General features: G+C 32.3%; 4 protein-coding genes, 1 long non-coding RNA gene and 1 pseudogene across 6 annotated transcripts; all 6 read left to right on the forward strand.

The window, feature by feature from the left end:
• LOC104765121 lies at positions 243 to 4,517 on the forward strand. The gene is made up of 3 exons (XM_010488798.2): positions 243 to 475; positions 1,366 to 2,090; positions 2,167 to 4,517. The coding sequence occupies exons 2-3, from the start codon at positions 1,383 to 1,385 to the stop codon at positions 4,234 to 4,236; spliced, it is 2,778 nt and encodes a 925-aa protein (XP_010487100.1). The 5' UTR covers positions 243 to 475; positions 1,366 to 1,382; the 3' UTR covers positions 4,237 to 4,517.
• LOC104765122 lies at positions 7,134 to 7,817 on the forward strand. Its single transcript, XM_019241032.1, has 2 exons — positions 7,134 to 7,256; positions 7,458 to 7,817. Exons 1-2 carry the CDS (start codon positions 7,166 to 7,168, stop codon positions 7,574 to 7,576), a joined length of 210 nt encoding a protein of 69 aa, XP_019096577.1. The 5' UTR covers positions 7,134 to 7,165; the 3' UTR covers positions 7,577 to 7,817.
• On the forward strand, positions 9,094 to 10,113 carry LOC104765123. Of its 2 annotated transcripts, XR_763828.2 has the most exons (3): positions 9,094 to 9,202; positions 9,285 to 9,423; positions 9,921 to 10,113. XR_763828.2 is itself a non-coding variant. In XM_010488799.1 (2 exons), exons 1-2 carry the CDS (start codon positions 9,103 to 9,105, stop codon positions 9,338 to 9,340), a joined length of 156 nt encoding a protein of 51 aa, XP_010487101.1. In that variant the 5' UTR covers positions 9,094 to 9,102; the 3' UTR covers positions 9,341 to 9,573. The 2 variants fall into 2 exon arrangements, 1 of the variants encoding a protein (XP_010487101.1); XM_010488799.1 differs by lacking the exon at positions 9,921 to 10,113 and having other exon boundaries at positions 9,285 to 9,573.
• On the forward strand, positions 10,177 to 11,154 carry LOC104765124. Its single transcript, XR_763830.1, has 2 exons — positions 10,177 to 10,562; positions 10,899 to 11,154. It is a non-coding gene; the product is annotated as an uncharacterized LOC104765124 (long non-coding RNA).
• On the forward strand, positions 13,764 to 14,651 carry LOC104765126 (annotated as a pseudogene).
• LOC104765127 lies at positions 18,988 to 19,491 on the forward strand. Its single transcript, XM_010488800.1, has 2 exons — positions 18,988 to 19,098; positions 19,186 to 19,491. Exons 1-2 carry the CDS (start codon positions 18,999 to 19,001, stop codon positions 19,236 to 19,238), a joined length of 153 nt encoding a protein of 50 aa, XP_010487102.1. The 5' UTR covers positions 18,988 to 18,998; the 3' UTR covers positions 19,239 to 19,491.

Consider the following 23,574-nt stretch of genomic DNA (forward strand, 5'->3'; position numbering starts at 1 on the left):
ATTAGGTTGAAATGTTTAATAATACGATATGAATTTTCACTCAGGATAGATAAGATTAACAAGGAACACAAAACACGTCCACAACTTTCTTTGAGTCTCTTAACTTTGAACACTTTAAACTGAAAACAATATAGAACACTTTAAACCCTATAAAGAATAGCCAATAGAAAAATAATCTCCAAAGTGCATCTTAAAAGAAAGAAAAAAAATCTTTTATATTCGACTTAAAACTCTCCTCTCGTATACTTCTCTCACCTTATTGTGCCTCATTCTTCTCTCAAAGACGAGACTTCGTGTTGAAAGAGCGACCAGTACTCTCTTCTCTCTCTCTCTCTCTCTCACAACAAAACACGAACAATTCTTCCTCCTCTTTGTTCTTGTTTGGCAACTCCAGATTCTCACAGTGCCACCACAATCTCCAACATTGCACAAAAAGTTGAGACATCTCATCATAAACTAAAGTTAACAACATCAGGTTATCAAATCTATATCTCCTCTCCTTGGTTTCATTTCTTATGCCGTGTTTGGCAATTCACGTTTTCGTGTTTGCTTTCCTCTTTGTGGGTCTTCTTGTGTCAGCAACGCTAACTGCTTTTATCCCTATAAATCGAGAAACTTTACAATCGGGAGATTGCTGAATCCTCCTCCTTTTATTAACATCAAAGTACCCATCTTTTTGTTGTTGTGTTGTTGTGTGTTCCATGTTTTTTGTCGTAAAGGATTCAACCTTTGCTGCTTCTTGTTTCATATCATTGTTGATATGTTCGTCTCGTGGGTTAATCCGTTACGAGATCATTGAGAAATTACATGCCGTCTACGCTACAACTTTGTTTGTATTTGGGATCGATGCTTTTATGGGCTTTGCTTTTTGATCAGGTCTGATTAGCGAATCTGGGTCTGTGTTTCAACTTAATTTGGCTCTGAAAACACTTTTATCTTTTCCTCCGCTCCGGTGCTTTTGTGGGTTTTTGCTCTAATTTATGTGTCTGTTGTTTGTCTCAATGATCAAGAGATGAATTGAATCGAATGTATTTGTTGGTATCTTTCAATTTCTTTCACGATTCTCAAGTTTGTTGAATCTTACTGTTTGATACTGTGATCTGAAATATATCTGAGCTTTATACTTTACCCCGTCGTGTTGCTCTCGACAATGTATGTATTCTGGGCTCCTTGCCATGGGCTCATACTTAGGGTAATGAATTTCTAAGTTCCATCTTTAATCTTTGTGTGTTTCTTGGTGTCTGATTTTGTACGTATCTGACTTGCCAGGAAACTATGATGATTGAGATGTTCTTGATTTTTACATCTGTTTCAACAGTTTTGAGAGTCAATATTGAAAATGCAGCTCTTTTGCTCTCCTTTCAGGTTTCACTACGTTGAGCATGGAAGTGGAGAATACTATTATGGAAGAAACAGCTGTTATGGAAGATTCCTATGATGATGGATTTTCGTGTGGAGATCCACAAGTTGAGCCTCGTGTTGGAGATGAGTTTCAGGTCGAGATTCCTCCTATGGTGTCTGCATCTGAGCGTGCTGTGTTTCTTTCCACTCCTGTTGCTTTGGATGATTCTTCTTATTCCTTTCTCGTCGGACTACCTGTCCAAGTAATGTGGATTGACAAACGTAGAAGAGGACAAGGAAATGGAGATGATAACGTTGACATGAACCAATCTTTGAAATCTTTAAGAGCCAAAAAAAGCCGTTGCTCTGCCAAGAACAGAGGCAAGAGTGACAAGAATTCTGAATCCAAGAAGCAAAGACTGAATCTTGAGGCTGTTCCTGCGATACCGTCCAGTTCTTGGGAAGATGTTGAGGTGGCTAGCTTTGTTCTTGGTCTGTATACATTTGGTAAGAACTTTACTCAGGTGAAGAGTTTCATGGAGAACAAAGCAATAGGAGAGATTGTGTTGTTTTACTATGGGATGTTCTACAACTCTGCTAAGTACCACAGTTGGTCTGAATCCCGCAAGAAGCGGAACCGGAAATGTGTATATGGAAGAAAGCTCTATTCAGGTTGGAGGCAACAACAGTTGTTAACCCGTTTGATGCCTTCTATTCCTGATGAATCTCAGAAGCAGATGCTTGTGAATGTGAGTCTCTTTCACATCCTGATGCTGAATTCGTTACCACTATATATATTTTGTTCAATGATCTTACTATTCGCAGGTCTCAAAGTCATTTGCTGAAGGTAATATCACTCTGGAGAAATACGTAAACACAGTGAAGAATCTTGTGGGTCTCAGGCTTCTGGTAGACGCCGTGGCGATTGGTAAAGAAAAAGAAGATCTCTCAATTCCTACGTCAACACCAATGAAGACCAAACCATGGTTTACGGTTTCTTCAAAACCTTCTTCGGTCCCGGGCTTAGGGGATTACAATTCACTCACAACTGCTGGCATTATAAAACAGTTAACTGGCGGCTGTTCACGTCTGAGCAAAGCCCGTTGCAATGATATATTCTGGGACGCTGTGTGGCCGCGTTTGCTAGCCAGAGGATGGCGTTCAGAGCAGCCTGAGGAACAAGGCTATTTAAGATCTAAGGATTACATTGTTTTCATTGTCCCTGGCGTGGAAAAGTTTTCAAGACAGAAGCATGTCAAAGGCGATCATTACTTTGATTCCGTCAGTGATATTCTAACAAAGGTTGTTAGAGAGCCTGAGCTTCTTGAGTTTGAGACAGGAGGAGAGATCAGAGAAGCGACCGCCAATGACTTCGTTGTTGCAGAGAACTCTTTTGACCAATCAGATGAAGAGTCTTCCCCATCTGGTAGTCAAAGATACCGTTACCTCAGGTCTCCATGCTCTAACCGTGGAACTCTGGGAATGAAATTCACTGTTGTGGACACTAGTTTGGCTGCTGGAGGAGGGAAGTTGTGTGAATTACGAAATCCTCATTCAGTGTCTCTAGTTTCTGAGCCAAAGACTCGACTGGGAGATAAAGATTCCTCTGCGCCTAAACTTTCCCTGGAGAATCAGAATGTGGAAAAGTCTCAAGTGAGGCCTCTAGAAGCCAAGAACCAAGTAAATGAGCAAATGCGATTCACGATTATTGATACGAGTGTAGACCACTGTGGAAAGGTATCTGGGTTTAGGAGATGGAGACATTTACCAAGTGATGACACAAAGAGGGGTTATGTAGGGGCTGATTCTGCTATAAAGGAGGAGAAGCCTTTGGGGAAGGTTAAGGATCCATCAAAGAGGTCAAAGCACAAGTATACCCCTCGAGCAGAAACTAACTATCATTCAGTAAACTCTGCACCATATTTAAAACGCAGACGGCTCAGTGCTTGCATTTCAAGAGAAAGTCCAGTGTCCAAACATTTACCGGGTGATGATGACACAAAAAACACTGTTTGTCTTGAATCAGAGAAGCAAGATATATGTGCAGTCCAACACCAAAATAGCACTTGTGAAGAGATGAATCAGGACAAAGAGACATATGAAACCAAGTTGTCGGTTGAGCATATGAACTTAAAGTCTGATGAACCAATGAAGACTGAAACTGGGCCGTGTTCTCCGCTTGTTGAGATTCACGAAACGTCAGAGATTGAACCAAGTGGGTTAAATTCTTCTGTCTCCGGTGTAGACAAGCACTGTTCTCCAGAGAAGATAAGAACACCCCAAAAACACATTTTTCCAGAACAAGAACCAAAGAGGCTCTGTTCAGTGTCAGAGTCAGAACAAAAACGCGCTTCCAATGATATGGAACAAAAGCAAGCAGTTGAGCTCCCTTCTTTTTCAGGCTCAAATACTAATAGATGTTCTTCCAATGATCTGGGAACTACTCAAGAGCTGGGTTCATCTGAACGACAACACGACCAACAGATCATTACAGATGGTCCGAGAAGACAGAGCACAAGGAAACGACCATTGACCACCCGGGCTCTGGAAGCTCTTGAATCCGGATTTCTGACAACCAAGAAAATGAAAAGCACAAGTAAACCAGAACCGAGAAAACGTGTAAGTTCAACGAAGAAGAAGCGCTCAGCTAAAGCGTGTAACAGAAATGGGAGTGCAGATTCGGAGCACAGAAGGGAAGATAGAAGCAGTTATGTAAAGAAAGCACCAGTAAGTAAGCCCTTGGATCAGATAGAGGATTCAAAGCCTAGCTATCTTCTCAATGAAGGAAGAGCTGAGAGTAAGGCTCTTGATCGAATACAGGAGTCAAGGCCAGTCCTTACTGAATACCCTAAACTTCCACCGATTGTTTTGAAGTTTCCATTCAGGCGTGGCTAAGGAGCTTCAGGGACTCAAGTCTGAAAGTTTTTGACCGTTGGGGTGTGGGAAGATTGGCCTTGCTGAAGAATAAATGTGTATAGAAGAGATGTTTTTACAAGGTTTTATTCCATAATCTTTGCTATTTTTATTATTATTTTCATTGTTAGTCAGAAGCCCTGTTTTAAAAATCCCCGCCTATCACCGCCCCGTAAAATCGCTAGGCCCACCCTCTCCGCCTCGATTAATGACTAATCCCCACCTAGCATCGATTATCCGATTATACCGTCTAATTTGATTAATTCCCGCTTAATTTTGTATATACCAGTTATTTTTGGAGCCAAATATAAATCAAATATATATATATATATATATATATATATATTTTTGTTATTTAAACATTTAAATTAAGAGTTTATGATGTTTTACAATAACTAATGTACAAACTTTTAATTAAAATCATAAATTTTTTTCTTAAAATTACGTTTTTATGTGTTTACCGTAGTTTTAAAGATAATACTATAGCTTTATATTTTATTTGATATTTTTCTTTTCACATAAACAGAATTATACATATATTTAGTACTATATATTTTTAATTTACTATTAATTTAATAAAATAATCCTAAAACTAGTCCCCGATTAATCTCTATCTAATCTCCGATTTTCTCGCTAGGCGCTAGGCCCACCCCAACTGCCCGACTAGCGCCTAGCGATTTCTAAAATAGGGTCAGAAGTAATGTTTCTATTATTGGTTTGCTTGGGAGTTTTATAAAGAATCTTTTCATATGGACTAATAGTAATGATAGTTATGAATATTTATGAAGTCTAAAATAAAGTCACTACAATGATTTCTGTACTGCTATACAATTAACAAATCATGCCTGATTTGCTGCCGCTGCTTGATTGCCTTGTCCAAGTTGTGAAAGACTGCTTTGGTTAAGTTGGGGTCCTCAAAAAGCTTTATTCCAAATCTTTTGCAGCCATAACGTAGGAACCACTTCACTCTTTAGATCAGTTTTGGCTTAGATTCTTTCTGACTTACTTTGGATCCAAGACCAGTTTCTGAAGCTCTTTGATGGCTGGAGCTAGCTGCGTATATAACGATATCTTTCCAATCTAATATTAAAAAACCAAACCATTTTCCAAGGTTTTTCTAACTGAAAAAACCTTGTAATCATATTACAGTATGTTTGATTTCATATAAATTAATACACACTAGGATTTATCCCGTGGTACACCACGGTCTATTCGTTTTCATAAATCATTTAAATAGGTTAGTATACTAATATAATCAGGTTTTTTTAGTTAGTTAATATAAATACTAGAATATTATATATAATATGTTGTATTTGCAAAATTTACCCATAGTAAATTTTTTTTTTTGTAATATCAATGCACTTATATATATTTTATTTTGGTGTTTTTACAATAATTAACCGTACTTGTTAATAAAATTATATGGATTGACATTGAAAGAACAATAAATATGTGTACTTTCAAAAATACAATGAACTATGATTAAAATCAAATTTGTTTTAAGACCATGGTTTTGTGCATGGTCTTAAACCATGGTCAAAAATACAATGAAATATTATTAAAATCAAATTTATGGTGACTAATAGTGTTTAAGACCATGGTTTTTTGGAAAATCATTTCAAAAAAGATTATTACACAAAAATATACTTCAAAAATGTTAAGATAGATTTTTAAAATATATATTCGTTTATAAAAATTCAAATCACATTATATGGTAAAAAAATCTAATATTTTTTCTAACTTTATGTATCAAATAGTAATTCAAATAATTAAAGATAAGATTAAATAAAAGTGAAAGGAGAATTATATTTTAATCTAACATATTGCTTTAAATTAGGTAGATAGATTTTAGGAAATTTGAATTTAATATTATCAAATAAGGAAATGATTGTGTTTGGTTGTAATGATTGTAGAGAATTTAATTGAGACTTGTTTGGATACAAAGAAAAAAAAAAGATGACACAAAAATGTACTTCAAAAATGTTAAGATAGATGTATGAATCATTGTATATATATAACGTATACCAACCAAAGAAAAAAAAAACAAAAAAATGAAGGTCAAGTTGTGGTTGATTGCTTCACTTTTGGTTCTCTCTTTGTTGTCTTCAGTCGAGACAATCTCAGCTCGACCATATAAATTTCCAAAAACCAGTGAGTGTTATCATTTTTTTTGGTCATCTATCTTAATATATGCTAAAGCGCAATTAAATTAAGGAATCTGGATACGACTTTAACAACCATAACTCACTGAAAGGACCTAACAGTTGTAGTTTTTTTTTTTTTCGTAGAAGAAGAAAGAAGAGAAATGATTAACATTCACAAGAAAAAAATATCGGAACACCAGGGAGTGTGTTAGGGCGTGGAGGCCAAGGCTCATCATCCAGTAGAGGTGCCCCTGACCCCGGCTGATATGGTTAGACGGACCGGCCAAGGCATAATCGTACATTGTTTTGTGTTCTTAAGATATGAGATTAAAATATTGCATGATTTTTTGTTATTGATGAGACCCCAATGTAAAAGGACAGTCCCAATCAGAGGAAAAATGTTTTTTTGTTTGACTTTGTACATATTGTTGTGTTAAGATGCTGATCAAATAGAATAAATATCTTTATCGTCAAGAAACTAATTGATATGAAAACTTAGTAAATTTACGAACGTTTGAAAAGAGAAATATAGTTAAAGTATTCATTTGAACCAAAAGAGCGTGCATATTAGTCTACTCTGCCCGGAAGCATAGCTATATACAGTATATGTTGACTTATAAGATTATCTCAGTTAGTATGTATAAAATATCTTTATATTGAAATAGAACTATAGAAGTCTTCTGACGCGCTATGTGAAAACTTGACTATTAAGTTTTGAACGATATATATATACTCAAACAGTATAAGGTATCACCAGAACAATAATTATGAAGGTCAAGTTCTGTTTGATTGCTTCGCTTTTGATTCTCTCTTTGGCGATTTCGTCATACGTCGTTTTAGTTCAATCATACGAATCCGGTAAGTATTATTTATATTCGTATCACCCTCTTTAGTCGTTCCCATATATGCTAATATAATTGTATGTAAAAAAAGAGTTAAAAGATATTAAAATTTGTTAGAAGCATGGGTAACATTGAGCTATTTTTTTACATCTATGCATGGTAATATATATGATCAAGTCACTGTTTTGAGTTTTGACACATGATGAAAACTGTATAGAAGAAGAAACAATAGCAGAAACGATTCACATTCGAAAGATAATGAAGATCGGAGCTCCTCGTAGTAAATCACCACCTGATCGCCAGTGGGGTGGGAGTGACTCGCCACTACCCGGATAGGTCCAAGTTCACACTAAGGCGATGGCTATACGAGTTGTAAACTTTATTTAGTTTATGCAAAGTACAAGATACTTAAAAAGAAAACCAATGGCCAGTTCCAATGTGTTTTTGATTATTTTTCTGAATCCCTAAATGTTTGTTTGTTTGTGTTTCTTGGGGAGTTCTCCATACAAAATTTTGTCAACAAACCAAGCTGTCACCTAATTTTTAATAATTTACGTAAGATTGACCTTGTCTTTTATACACACACCTCAATTATTTGAACAAAAATCGTAGAAGAGTACGTACGTACGTAAATCATCTCCGTAGAATAATAATTAGGATTAAGACCTAGTCTTCTCTCTTTTTTTCTTTTCTAGTTACATCTTGTATTTTTATATTTTGTTTCAAAGTCCTTACACGCGCTATTTGAAACTCATATTATAAGTATTATTCATAACTACTTTTATCAACATATTCCATAACCTATGTTACAAGATATTCAACGAATCATAAGAAAATATTTATATGTAAAGACTTTGTACTATCGACAATATAAAGAAAACGATGGATGAAATCATTCGAAAGATCCATCTAATTAGTTAATGATTTGCCGTTAATCTTAGTCGCATGTGTTTGATTCGTATAAATACATACGTAAACCAATATAACGAACAAAAAGAAGAATATCAACACACATCAATAAGATTAAATGAAGGGGAAGATGTGGTTGGTTGCTTTACTTTTGGTTCTTTCTTTGGTGATTTCATCTTATGCGATTTCAGCTCAGGCATACAAATTCCGCAAACTCGGTGAGTAATTCATACCCGAATAATATTTATCATTTGTATATTTGATCTTGTTCTATATTTTCTTCTTCGTATATGAATCGTAATTAATATTTAGTATTTTATTTATATATAGCCAGAGATATAGACACAGAACCTAGTGTATCACGACCAGCGAAACAATGTTGCTAGGAAGCAAAAGGAGACGAACAAAGGGACTTCTCGTAGGAAAAACCACCGTGCCGGTCAGAAAGACCAATTATACATAAATACTATTCTTTGTTCTAGCATTAGAAAAATCCAATGTAAGAAACATAGAAAATTCTCATCTTAATTAATTTTCGTTGTTAGATTTCTGACACGTCTTTTGAGTTGTTAAGTTTGTTCCGGTCTGTTTTTGAATTCAATTTTACTTTTGACTCGGCAACATATTCTACTTTATTTAGATGGATGAAGTGATTTTTGGTACATTGTTATGTTTCATGGACTTCGAATTCAAAATTAACTGACAATTAATAAATTGGTTTATGCCTCTAATATATCATTTTAGTTCTATTATAAAATAAACTAAAATCAACAGAAATGATCAACAAAAATATTTCCTTTGTTTGTTTGTGTACGTCAAAGACTTTTCTTCAGGTCAGGGTAAATTGGTTCCATACGCTGCCTCATTCTATACCTCACGTTTTAAAACTGAATTTGGTATAAATACACACCTATACAACTTCAAATCTTAAAACACAAAGGACAAAGCTACAAATGAAGGGAAATCTGTGGTTAATTGCTTTGTTTTTAGCTCTCTATTTGGTGATTTCATCTTATGCAGCTTCAACTCAAACATACCAAATCCGCAAACTTTGTAAGTACAGACCCGATTTATCATCCCGTTTGCTCCATGCATTTTCCTTTTTTATGACTAACATCAATTATTTATTTCCCAGTGGGTATAATAGATTCACGGCCTAGTTCGTCTAGACCGGCAGGCCAGTGTTGTTAGCTAGGCAAAGGCGGCGGGAGAAGGGAGCATGATGCTCTCATGAGAGCTGCCGTTCGTAGTGTATATAGACTTTAATTGGACTGGTACATAATTTTACAATTTTATACTGTAGTTAGAAATAATTGAGGGAATCAACAAAATTAAAATAGGTTCTTACTTTAAATGAGCTAAGAATACAATGTTCTAATGTTATAAACTCTACGTTAATTAGAAAGAAAATAAAAATTTAAGTCCATCATAGTACTTTTTTATTTACATTAAAATATTTTCCTCTATCAAAAACCGCCGATACTATTTTCAGTAGTAACACCGTTTGTTTATTTGACAAGAGACAAAAATGTTGTCGTTTCTTTCAACAACGTACATATTTATTCGCGAGTGGTGATATACAATGCTGATACTAGTAAAAATTTGTGTAATCGCTTTGCTGCATATCTCTATACTTATTTTTTGTTTGGTTGAGCTAATTAAATCCCTGCGAAAGTTCGAACTTTCCCCTTTGATCTCTCTAATCCCATTACTAAAATTAAGGTTAATGTACGATTATGAAAAAAGGCACACACTAATTCATCGTCTCCAGGTAGGATCAGACCCATGGACCATGGTCACTATAAACCTCCCAAAAGGTATCATGCCACACCATATAATTTGCCCGCTCATCCAATTGGTTCATGACACTTGCAGGTTGCAAGGCTATATCTAACATACAACATATATGGAGGAAAAGATACAGCAATTCAAGGAACTGAACCATATTTAAAAACTGNAAAAAAAAAAAAAAAAAAAAAAAAAAAAAAAAAAAAAAAAAAAAAAAAAAAAAACTGAGAAATAAGCGTATGTGATAGATAATTATGCTTTTTATATATCGAACATGACACCCCCGTCTCTAATTTGACCTTATTAAATTAAACATGGTCAAACAACTTCATCGATTAAACAAAGTAAAAAATGCTTACTAATTTTTTTTTATAATTAACGTTACTTCCGGGAAGCATTATTTGTTCTAATTTAGTTTGTAATCAACAACTTGATGACCCCATAAAAACAAAAAGTCTCTCTCTATATATATGACCACCATTTAGGTGTTTGCAAAGTCCATAAATTTTATCAAAAAAAAAAATGAATTGGAAGTTGGTTTTGCTTACTGGTTGGATTCTCCTCTCGTCTATTGCACTAAACCCAACATTGGCTAAAGTAACTTATCCATCATCTCTCACGACAAGTAAGTTTCCACCGCTTATTTTCATTTAAAAAAAATCATCTAGAAATATATATATATATATATATATATATATATATATATATATGTGATAGAGAGTTTCAGATTAATTTCGTATATATGTCACATAAGTTTGTAGTCTGCGAAAAAGGCGTATATATCTTAATAAATTGGTATTTAATTTCGATTGATAAACTAAACTAGTAACACTTAGTTGTTGTGTGCATATAGAAATGATAAAATTTACAATATATATATACATGTTCTTGATGAAGGCAAAGAAAATAACTATTTGATTAATTAGTTTGATCAAAGTTTATGCATTAAATTATAAAACAGGGAAAGGGAGGATCGGAGGTATACACATCAGCAAAGGAATGAAGATTGGCTTTAGAGGCAGTTTTTCTAGATCTGCTCATCATGGAAACGATCCACCGAGTCATAATTTCTAATTAGTTATTGGATTTTATCGTTCTGTTCTATATATATCTTAACTTGTGATTTCTAAGTAGTTGTTTGATTATGTACGTATTATAATACTCTTTGAATAAATGAAATGGAACTTCAATATATGATTAAATTATTTAATACTTAACTATATTAACGAAAATTGATCAGTAACAGAGTGACAATGAGTTCTTTTTTGTTTTTTGTTTTTTTCTTTTCTGTTTTTTTCTTTCGTGCCAAAATTGATGATTAACAGTGGACTTTTCAACTCGTGTGCAAGTTACAATGGAAAAAAAAACGAGGCTTAAAAAGTCAACAACTTTCATGCATTGACTTATACTCTTTCGCTTTTATTTGTAAATTAATTTATAATTATTTTTTGGTAGAGAAAAAATATAAACCAATAACAATTCAAAATTTTAAATATTTTCAATAATTACTTTTTAAAATTTACAAAACATCAATTTTTTGTGCGACAAAAAAATATACCAAAATTTTTGTGGGACAGGAGTACATATCACCAACTGTTGTGAGAACGACCCCTGATGAACTAATCTCTGCCTAACAGTCTTCTCTAATCTCTACAACTAGTTTCTAAGATACTAATACTAGCTAGCGTTGTATTATAATTTTTACCTATAGAAAGGGCAAATAACTGAAAAACCTCGTAGAGTCGTAGTCATATACAGTATGTTTGACAAACCTCGTAGAGTCGTAGTCATATACAGTATGTTTGATTTGATATATATAAATTATTACACATGTATAAAGCTGTGTATATAAAACGTATATCAACCGACAAAAAACAAAACAAAAATGAAAGGCAAGTTGGGGTTGATCGCTTCACTTTTGGTTCTCTCTTTGTTGTCTTTAGTCGAGATGATCTAATTTAATCATTTTCTTGGTCATCCCGTTTGCACAAGATTAAGATCCCAGCACGGATTGAAATTCATTTTATTTACATTGTAATTTTTTTATAAAATATATTTATGTGATTGTTTTTAAAAGCTTTTGGATAAAATATTATGCAATAAAATCATATGCCAAATATGATAACTTGAAAAATATACTTATTTTGTAAGTTTTATATTGTTAATGATTCTAGATAAGTACATGTGCTATAACACTGGTTAAATTTTATTTTATACAAAATTTTGTATATTTTCTATTTAAAAATAAAATTTTAATATATTGTATTAGTTTATGTACATGAAGTTATTTCAACAATATATATTCTACTTTATGACTTGAATATCATTATAAGATATAATTTTGTGAATTTAGTTTTTAAAAAGCGAGTTATTATATTATGAGTAATTTAATATATTGTTATACTTTTTGTTTTAATATACTTGTTTTTTTTTTAATTTTTTCATATTATTGGCATTGCTATAAAAAACCAATTTAGAGTGTTTCTAGTTTCTAACTTTAATATCAAGTTTCAATATTTTAAAAATATTTCAAAATATTTCAAAATAAATTATTTAAAGTTTCTTATATTATATAAAATTATAAAATTTAACAAAAAAAATATGAAATTGAATTAAATATTCAAATTTTGACCCGTTACTCAGTAAAATTTTTTAATTCAATAGATATTATTTTTAAAGAATAATATTAATAAAAATTGAATATTTTGTAGATTGAATCATTTATATTTGTTTTTAAAAATTCAACTTATAGTATATCCGAAAATAAAACTATCTTTTAATTATAATAAATAATATGATAATTTATTTGTTTCACAAAATAGACTCATATATAAAAATGAGAGGTGAAGTATAATAATAATTAACAAATTAATATGTTAAGTTAGATATCAAAGGATTTTGTTTGATGAATAATTTAATAAAGGAAATTAATATTGTAAGTTAGATGATATCAAATGATTCTTTAGAATATTTTCTTTAAAATTTTTGGCAACAATAAATCCAGACTATACAAATAATATAAAACTTAATCTATAATCTATTTGTAAACAACTTATTAAAATTATATAGTCTACAAAACTCACTGGAAGGAGTTTAACCACCATGTATAAACTCACTGGAAGGATCAACAGTTGTAGTTTCCTACACTTTTTTTTTTTGTAGAAGACGAAAGAGGAGAAATGATTCCATTAAAAATACATAGAAGATCCAAACACCAGGGAGTGTGTCAAAGCGTGGAGGCCAAGGCTCATCATCCAGTAGAGGTGCGCCGGAAGCCGGCTGATGTGGTTAGACGGACCAGCCAAGACATACTCGTACATTGTTTTGCTTTTTTAAGATATGAGATTAAAATATTGCATGATTTGTTGTTATTGATGATGAGACCCCTAATGTAAAGGACGGTCCCAATCAGAGGAAAAAAAGTTTTTTTTTCTTTTTTGTTTGACTTGTACATATTTTTATGCTAAGATGCTGATCAAATAGAATAAATATCTTTTTCGTCAAGAATTTTAATATATATCGTTTAACTAAATAGGAAAACTTAGTAAACTTACAAAAGTTTTGAAAGAGAAATTTAAAAATATTGTAGTTAAATATATATTTCTGCGAACAAAAAGAGCGTGCATATATAGTCTAATCATCCCGGATGCATAGCTAGCTATATGTTGACTTATATGATATATCAGTTATAAAGTATATTATGTTTGTATAGATGTCTTCCGACCCGCTACTCGAAAACTTGATTAATAATAAGTTATGATAAACCTTAAGTTTGATTGATATATACCTAATCTATACTCAAACAATGTAAGGTATCACAGGAAAAATGAAGGTCAAGTCATGTTTGATTGCTTCGCTTTTGATTCTCTTTGGTGATTTCGTCATACGTCGTTTTAGCTCAATCATACAAATCCAGTAAGTATTATTGATATTTGTATCGCCCTCTTTCTTATATATGCTAAATGAGAAGCTAATATGTAAAGTAAAAGATATCAAAATTGGTTAGAAGTTGGATAACATTTAGCTACTTCTTTTACATTTATGCATGATACTATGATAGTATATATAATCAATTCACTGTTTTGATACCTGATGGAAATTTTATAGAAGAGGAAACAATAGCAGAAACGATCCACATTCGAAAGATAATGAAGATCGGAACACCTCATAGTAAGTGTAGAAACTAGATTTCCACAATGAATTTGTTTGATGGGAAAACAAATTCAAGGGAGCAATCTTTCAAGAAACTCGATCTGAGCTTAAAATTAGAAAAAAGTTTTAGATCTCTTAGAACTCAAATTAGGGTTTTGCTAACAACAATGAAAAGCTTAAGTTATTGTATTCAATGCTCGATATCTTACAATGAGGGAGTCTCTTCTATATTTATACTTTCCTCTAGATTACATAATATATTAGTTTTCCTTATAACTTGAACTAAAATAAGGAAAGTTGTTTCTTCTCTTCGAGTCGGCCACCGGACGAATTGGAAAGTCGGCTCTCCATCTTCGGGGCTGGGCTTCCTTCTTCCGAACAGGCCTCAAGTAAACATTCAATTGGGTTCTAAACCGGATTCCCGGTTTAGTAACCGAAGTATCTTTCTGGTTTAGATCGGTATGTTGGGGGTGCTAAATCCCGTACCAACAGTAAGTCACCACGTGATCGCCAATGGGGTGGTAGTGACTCGTCACAAGCCGCAGGTCCAAATTCACTATAACGCGATGGCTATACGATTTGTCGCTACATCGTATAATCTCAAATATATGTTCTTTACTTAGTTTATGCAAAGTACAAGATACTTAAGAAAACCCATGGCCGGTTCCTATGTGTTTTTATCATTTTTCAATCCCTAAATGTTGGTTTTTTTTTCCTTTTGGAGTTCCTTCGTACAAGATTTTTTGTCAATGAACCAAGCTGTCACCTAATCTTAAATTATTTACGTAAGAATAATATATTAACCTTGTCTTTTAATTTATACACACTATTGGACGTGTTACGCATCTTGTATATTCCATATTTTTTGGAGACGGACGGTTCAAACTTCAAAATCATATGAAATAAATTAATATCATTTCAGTTAATATATATTCGTTCAGTTCTGAATAGTACGTAAACCAATCAATTTGATAGAATGAGAAGAATTTTAAATCTACAATGATTAGCATTGAAAAGTTAATTAGAAAACTTTTAAGTTCTTTTTTCTTTCCTTTCTGTTGTTTACAAAATGCATCACTGGAATTTGAATCCGTTAAGTGACGCAACAACGATAATATCACACAAACCACTAAACCTAAATATAATGAAACTTGCTCACACGTCTTATTGCTAAACACACACATGTATTGTACACCAATCTTTATAACCTACTCCAAAATTTAAGGAAGCAACGCAAAAATAGAAGAAATTATGAAGGGAAAGTTCTGGTTAATTGCTTCTCTTTTGCTCCTCTCGTTGGTGTTATCTTCCAATGCAATTTCCCTTCAGCCATACAAATTCCGAAAATTCAGTGAGTAATATTGATATTCATCATCCGATTTATTCCACATATCTAAAAAGGTTATATATGTTAAACCTAGTTATATAATAAGATATATAATATTTCATTTGTAAACATAATGAAATTATAAGCCAACTTTTTTTTTCTTATTACAGCACACTATGAAATTGATATGTCGTATTTTTTCGGGTATTATTTTATATGTCGTATTTCATAGCTTAGCTTACATGTTACAAGTGTTATAAGGTTCCTCGTAATACTGAAAATAGGTATTTTTCATTTTACATGATTGCTAGTATCAAGTTAATTATCTACTTCACTTTTTTATTACATACACAGAAGAAGATATCAAAACACCGTGTAGTATGTCGCCATCTGCCGGACAAGCGAGTGCCAATCCGCAGACCACGGGCAAAGGAAAACCTAGCTTGTAGAAATATGTCCCCTATAGGCAATGATGGTTAGTTTTTAAAAGTGAACCATATACAAGATATATATATATATATATATATATATATATATATATCCGTGATTTGAAGATATATTTGTGTTCTTGTTTTAATTAGTCAACCATCTGCTTGTTTCTTTTATTGTTCATTTATCCTAATTCTAAAGAGAGAAAAAAATCAAATTAATACAATATAAGGCAAAAAGGCCTATACGCTTTGTTCAGTCGTACAAAACAGCAAAAACAGGAAAAGTAACCCACATGGCACATAAAATGAGTGCTTAATTATCTCTAAAAAGTGTTGAAAGAAATGAGCTTTATACATGTATTTTCCTTACATACTGTTTCTAGTCCGATCCTTATCAATTAAGACCGAGTCTAGTTTCTGTGGTTTTTAAGGTGACCTAGTCTTCTCTAGTTATATCTCTATATTTAATGTTTATTTCTCAGTCTTGTTTCGATCGTATCACATATTTCAAATTCCTTTCACGCGTTATTCGAAACTCATGAAAAAAAAATCTATGAATCACATAAGAAACCATATATATATGGGAACGACTTTGTATTATCAACGATATAAATTAAAGGCTGAATGAAATTCATTCGAAAGCTCCATCTAGTTAGTTAATGAATTATGGTTAAACTTAGTCATATGATTGATTCATATAAATAAGCACATATACGTAAACCTATCACATGTACAATAAAACGAACATCACATAAATAGATTAAATGAAAGGGATGATATGGTTGGCTGCTTTCTTTTTGGTTTTCTCTTTTGTGATTTCATCTTATACGGTTATAGCTTTGCCATACAAATTCCGCAAACTCGGTGAGTAATAGTACACGCCGGATAATATATCTTATATATGATTTGTTCTATATTGTCCTTCTTTATATGACATAATTGATACTGATTTATATATATAGGCGAGCAGATATACACAGGGCCTAGTAGAACACCACCGGCTAGCCAATGTTGCTAGATAGCACATGGCGACAAACGAAGGGACATCTCGTAGATAATTGCCGGTTCAGGGCCATGACTGTTAAACACACCGGTTAGATAAAGAAAAATTACTCTTTGTTCCGTTATACAAAAAAAAACGAAACCGTGGTGTATCTTGTTTAGTTTTTATAGGGTTTATCTCAATTTCCTATGTATAATTCTTTACATTTTTTTCAAATAACAGTTCTTTCGATCCATACCGAATTCCAATTTTGGATCAGCAATATACCATTTTTTATTTGGGTCAATAACAAGACTTTCCTAGCTAGCATATTAACTTTATGGAATTTTAATTCAAAATCAAATTATTTGAACAAAAATAGTTGAAGAGTACATACGTACGTTAATCATATCCGTCGAAGCATAATTAGGATTAAGACCTAGTTACGCATTTTATTTTTATTTTTATTTCAAAGTCCTTTCACGCGCTATTTGAAATTCATTATATCAGATTATAAGTTTTATTCATAACTATCTTTATCACATTTTCCATAACCTATGTTACAAGATAATCTATAAATCACACATAAGAAACTATTTATGAAAAGACTTTGTATTATCAACCATATAAAGTAAGCGATGGATGATATCATTCGAAAGATCCATCTAGTTAGTTAATAATTTACGGTCAAACTTAGTCGCATGTGTGTTTGATTCATATAAAGACACAAATATACATGTAAACCATTTATAACGTACAAAAAGAAGAATATCATCAACACACACAGAGATTAAATGAAGGGGAAGATGTGGTTGGTTGCTTTACTTTTGGTTCTTTCGTTAGTGATTTCATCTTATGCCATTTCAGCTCAGGCCTACAAATTCCGCAAACTTGGTGAGTAATTCATGCCCGAATAATATTTATCATTTGTAGATTTGATTTTCTTCTAATTTTTTTTTTAAATAAAATGTTAAATTATATTCAAAACAAAAATACATTTTTACAACTGGTGCATCGATTCTTTGAGAGTTCTAAAACAGAGTTCATAATAAAATTTAATATCAATATCTGGTATCAGTGGTGGAGCCGGACCAAAAGTTGAGAGGGGTCAGAAGAAAATTTTTTTTTCTAGTAAGATAAAAATGTGAAATTTATAAAGTCAAAATAAAATTTTATTTTTTTAGGGTAAAAATGCAAGTTTTTTGAAAGATCAAAGTATAAATTTTATTTTAATACGGTCAAAATGTAAAATTTGTTGGGGTTAAGATGAAAGTTTTAAATTTAACGAAGTCAAAATACAAAATTTATGGGGATCATTTTGTTATTTATAAATAAAAATATACCAAATTTTTTTTTTTAATGGGGTCAGCTGACCCCACTCCTACCTTACTGGCTCCGCCCTTGTCTGGTACAAATGTTAAATTTTGTTCTTCATATATGACTTGTAATTGATATTTAGTATTTATATATATAGGGAGAGTTATAGACACAGGGCCTAGTGGTGTATCACGACCGGCGGACCAATGTTGCTAGGAAGCAAAAGGAGACGAACGTCAAAGGAACTTCTCGTAGAAAAAACACCGTGTTGGTCAGAAAGACCAATTATACATAAATACTATTCTTTGTTCTAGCATTAGAAAAATCCAATGTAAGAAACCAAGAAAATTCTCATCTTAATTTTCGTTGTTAGATGTCTAACACGTCTTTTTGAGATGTTAGTTCGTCCCGGTCTGTTTTGAATTAAATTTTACTTTTGACCCGGCAACATATTCTACTATTGCCATTTAATTTTATTTACATGAATTGAAGTGAGTTTTTGTACATGATTATGTTTCATGCATGGACTTCAAATTCAAAATTAACTGAAAATTAAATGATTGATAAATTGAATTATGCCACTAATATATCATTTTAGTTTATATTAATTTTAATTTTTGTAAGTAGGAATTATAACATATTTATAAAAGAAATCAACAGAAATGATCAACAAAAAGGTTTCCCTTGTCTGTTTGTCTACGTCGAAGACTTGATCTGCTATAGGCCAGAGAGAGCAAGTGGTTTGCACACGCTGCCTCATTCTATACCTCACGGTTTAAAACTGAATTTGGTATAAATACACCTACAACTTCAAGTGTACGTACAACACAGAGGACAAAGATCTAGAAGAAAATGAAGAGAAATTTGTGGTTAATTGCTTTGTTTTTGGCTCTCTATTTGGTGATCTCATCTTATGCAGCTTCAAGTGAGCCATACCAAATCCGAAAACTTTGTAAGTATAGTCCCGATTTTTATCATCCGTTTGCTCCATACACTTTCCTTTATATGACTAACAGTCTAACATCAATTTATCTTGCAGTGATTATAGATGCACGGCCTAGTAAGTCAAGACCGGCACCCCACTGTTGTTAGCAAGGCAATGGCGGGAGAAGGGAGTATCCATGAGAGGAGCTGCCGTTTTATGGTTCGTAGTGTTTAGACTTTGGATGGACTGACATGTAATTTTATAATGTAATCAGACAAAAAAAACAGGGAATCATCAAAATTATTTTAATAGGTTCTTTACTTAAATGAGATACGAATAAAATGTTCTGATGTTATAAAGTACTGTACTCTCTACCTTATAAAGAAATTAAAAATAAAAGTCCATCGTATTTTTTTTTTTACTTTCAAATGCTTTCCTCTATCAAAAACCACCGTTTGTTTATCTGACAAGAGACAAAAATGTTGTCGTTTCTTTTAACAACGTACATATTCATATATATGCAAGAGTGCCAAGTGGTGGTGATATACAACGCTGATACAAGTACAATTGTACAAATATAAATTTATGTAATCGCTTTGCTGCATATCTCTATACTTAGTTTTTTGTTTGGTTGAGCTAAACCCCTTAGAAAGTTTGAACTTCCGCCTTTGATCTCTCTCTAATCCCAGAACTAAAAGGTAAATGTACGCTTGTGAAAAAAGGCACACACTAATTCATCGTCTCCAGGTAGGATCAGACGTCCCATGCATGGTCACTATAAACGTCCCAAAAGGTATCATGCCATACCATTTAATTTGCTCGCTCATCCAATTGGTTCATGACACTTGCAAGTTGCAAGGCTATATCTAACATACAACAAATATGGAGAAAAAGATACAGCAATTTAAAGGAACTGAAGCATATTTCAAAACTGACAAATAAGCGTATGTGATAGATAATTATGCTTTCGAACATGACACCCCGTCTCTAATCTCTATATACTTATTTAAACAACCCTTTAAACAAATAACCCTACTTTGGGTAAGATATAACACAAAAATGTCACTGTATATTAATAACAACTATAATAACAGAATCTTATTATTAAATAGTTCTAACCAGAAAATCGTTACCCTAATTAATAGCAATTAAAAATGACCTATTATATTAAATCGTATTTAGTTACAAATTAGAAACAGTTAATATTAAGATAACATCAGTCCATACGACAAAAGCATTTTATATTTTGTTGACATGATCATAATGCTATTGAACATCGCAAGTGATATATAGCATAAGAATTTCGGATAAGAACTAACATAATTTCACACGACAAAAGTATTTTATATGTTGTTGACTATTTGCATCTTTTAAGTGATAATTAAATTCAAACCAATTTGTAATGCTAATGAACACCATAAGTGATATATAGCATAGGAATTACATGAGTGTATGATTAAACATGAGATTGCATTATGAGATCTGTTTGCATTACCATTACGGTACGTTTTTGGCAAAAAAATTCTTGGTGTCACCATCATTCCGCTAAAAACTGATTCGCAACCCTAACAATATCCTGCAGTATTTCATCAAAATCACAAAATAAGATTTCAATATCAAAACTACAATTCGGCTCTCCACTAATCTATGAACCTGAACCGAGAATATCTTGAATACACAACTACCATATCTACCAAATCGTAAAACCGTTTAAGAACCTGCTGTCAAATATGGGAGCATATATTGAGCATAAAATTAGAAAGTATTCCATATAAGATCTTTTATCTCGAATGATCTTTTCTTGATGATAAGCTTAAACACTTATCCCTTTAAGTTAAAAGTAACCTAAACACTACTTCATTCTCTATATAAACAGACTATTAGCAATATTCTACAAACCATCACCACAAACATGCAACCAGCTATCCTATTATTTTAAGCAAAAGAGTTTCTCAAAGTGAATGGTCTTATGGCTATGAAATTACCTTGCTGATGTCAAACCTTACAAAAGCATGTGGCGAGTTCAAGTTAAGGTCCTCCACATATGCTTCCAAGTACACTACCCAATATGGAGAAACAATGGAGATGGTGTTAGCTGACCACAAAGTAAGTTTTTTTTATAAATACACAAATTATAATAGTTTATTCTCTCATTTAATCACCATCAAACACACAATTTTTTAACGACTATGTTTGTTTTTGTTTTACTATCATAACCAGGGCGCCAAGATTCATGTTTCCATCAAGAAAGGACTTGTGAACAAGATTGAGAGGCAGATAACAAAAGGTGAGTGGAGGGTCATTAAAAATTTTGGACTACTCAGGTGAGAGGCTAGTCCAGGGTTACTAACCATTCGTTTAAGATGGGCTTTGTGAACAACACTCATGTAACCCCATGTGTCTCTCCATCTCTGATGATATGTACCTCACATTGCCCGACTTTCAAAACATCATGGTGGCCGTAGTATTATAAGATTAATTTACAAATGACCTACTTGATGGGATTTATGATGCTGATGTAAGTACCATTTTGCTAGCTGTGGTGTTAGAAGATTAATCATAGATATACTAATATGTCGTATGTGCTGCCAATAATGCAGCTCCAAGCACATATGTGGTGAAGTTATCTAAACTTGATGATTCAAAAGGACAAGGCAACCTATCTCAAATCAGGTAGTTATTTCTTTGATATTATTTATAGACATATATATGAGAAATTTTATATTTTTTTTGGATAAAGTTCAAAGTAAATTTAATTTGTTTAATGTTCAAATTCAGGATTACATGCTTACCAATAGCAGTGAAGCATCTGCTTCTTTTGCTACTCCATCATCAAAGAGCTTTAGAGAAAGCAATGAAGTATACTCAACCAACAAGAAGATTTTCAGGAAGTCAATCACGTTGGGAAAAAAAAGACGACACGCTGATGAGTGTGACGACAATCAAATTGGAAAAAGTTGAGGAGAAGAAGGGAGTGAAGATTGTGAAAGCAGAAAGTGGAAAACAAAATGAGGATCTCCCTTATGAGGAGGACAATGGAGATAGCAAAGATTCAGAATATGTAGGATACTGAATCTAAATGACCTAAATCAAGTAGTAGAATAAGGCTTTAGTTATGTTTGGCTTTCAGTAGTTCCTTTTTTTCTTTTCAATAAACCATTTTCTATGTAATCAAACTCTACAACCTAGGACTTTCAAACTTTCAAGCTTTCAAAAATAATTCAAGGTTTGTATTTTAAGAGATTTCTGGGTTTATGTTTACTTCTCTTTAAGTTGATTTTTGGAAATTTAATATTTTTTTTCTTTTTAATTTTAACTTTGTTTAAGAACAAGAACCTAATTATAATGCTAAAAAAAAACACAAGCAAGAAAACCAGAAACAAAAAATATAGATAAGAAGTTATCTTCTTAAAAATATTGACCCGACAATATTGAAGCCCCTTGAACAAGAACTCTTGAAGTCTTGATCTTATTGGCTGCAATATGATTTCTTATATTTTTCAAGGTCTGCTTACTAGCCACCATATCATAGAAGATAAAATCATATGTTTAAAGCTCCTTTTGTAGAGCTGTGAAGTACCAACACACCAAAACCCAAACCGCATATGTCATCATTACAAGAAACTAGAAAACCCCAAAAACAAATATGCATTTGTGAGCTAATTTAATGTACACATTGCAATTATACAATAATAAACTACAATATACTCAATCTCTAGCAATTTATTAGAATCAGACATCAGTTGATACAAGTTAATACAATTTCTATCAAATTTAACGATTTGAAAGATTTCCAATTGAAAATAAAAAACGAAAATTACAGATTGAAAGCTCAATTCGTATTGAACATCTTTAAACTAATTCTTTCAAACATTACATCAGTAAGAATATTGTCGACTAATTATGTCCAAATAATAAACTAACTTGATCTAATTAATGATCCTAAACACACCTCGATTTAGAATCCATCTTGCAATCTCTCATGACCCAACAGCGATGGGTTGATTCTTTGGCACATTTAAGGTTGGACTTTTCGAAAAAGAAATCGATGATTATAAATATGAAGCTGAGATTTCGTCGAATTGCAGAGAGAAGAAGAAGAAAAAATTATTATGTTTGTTTTGCTGGAAAAGAAACAAACAAAAAAAAAATCTTCATCGACAAAAACATGAAGGGATGGATCTTGGACTAAGCCCTTGAAAATGGGCTAAACATACTCAAAAATTATACTTATTGACAACTTTTATTAAATCTATTTTGCACTTCGTGAAAAATTAGGTGATGGTTAGTGAAATTAATACAAAATAACCCTTATAAGTAATTACATTACATGCTAAATCTAATTTATACAGCGTCAATCATATTTACTAATCTTTATATTAAAAAACAATTACTATTATAGGATTCAAAACACCATACAATAATACTATATTATATAAGATATCAAATAATTATAGTAATAGTTATAACCATAATAACCAACAAAAATAATAAAATTGGTTA

This window comes from Camelina sativa, chromosome 19 (assembly GCF_000633955.1).
Source record: "Camelina sativa cultivar DH55 chromosome 19, Cs, whole genome shotgun sequence".
Lineage (NCBI taxonomy): Eukaryota > Viridiplantae > Streptophyta > Magnoliopsida > Brassicales > Brassicaceae > Camelina > Camelina sativa.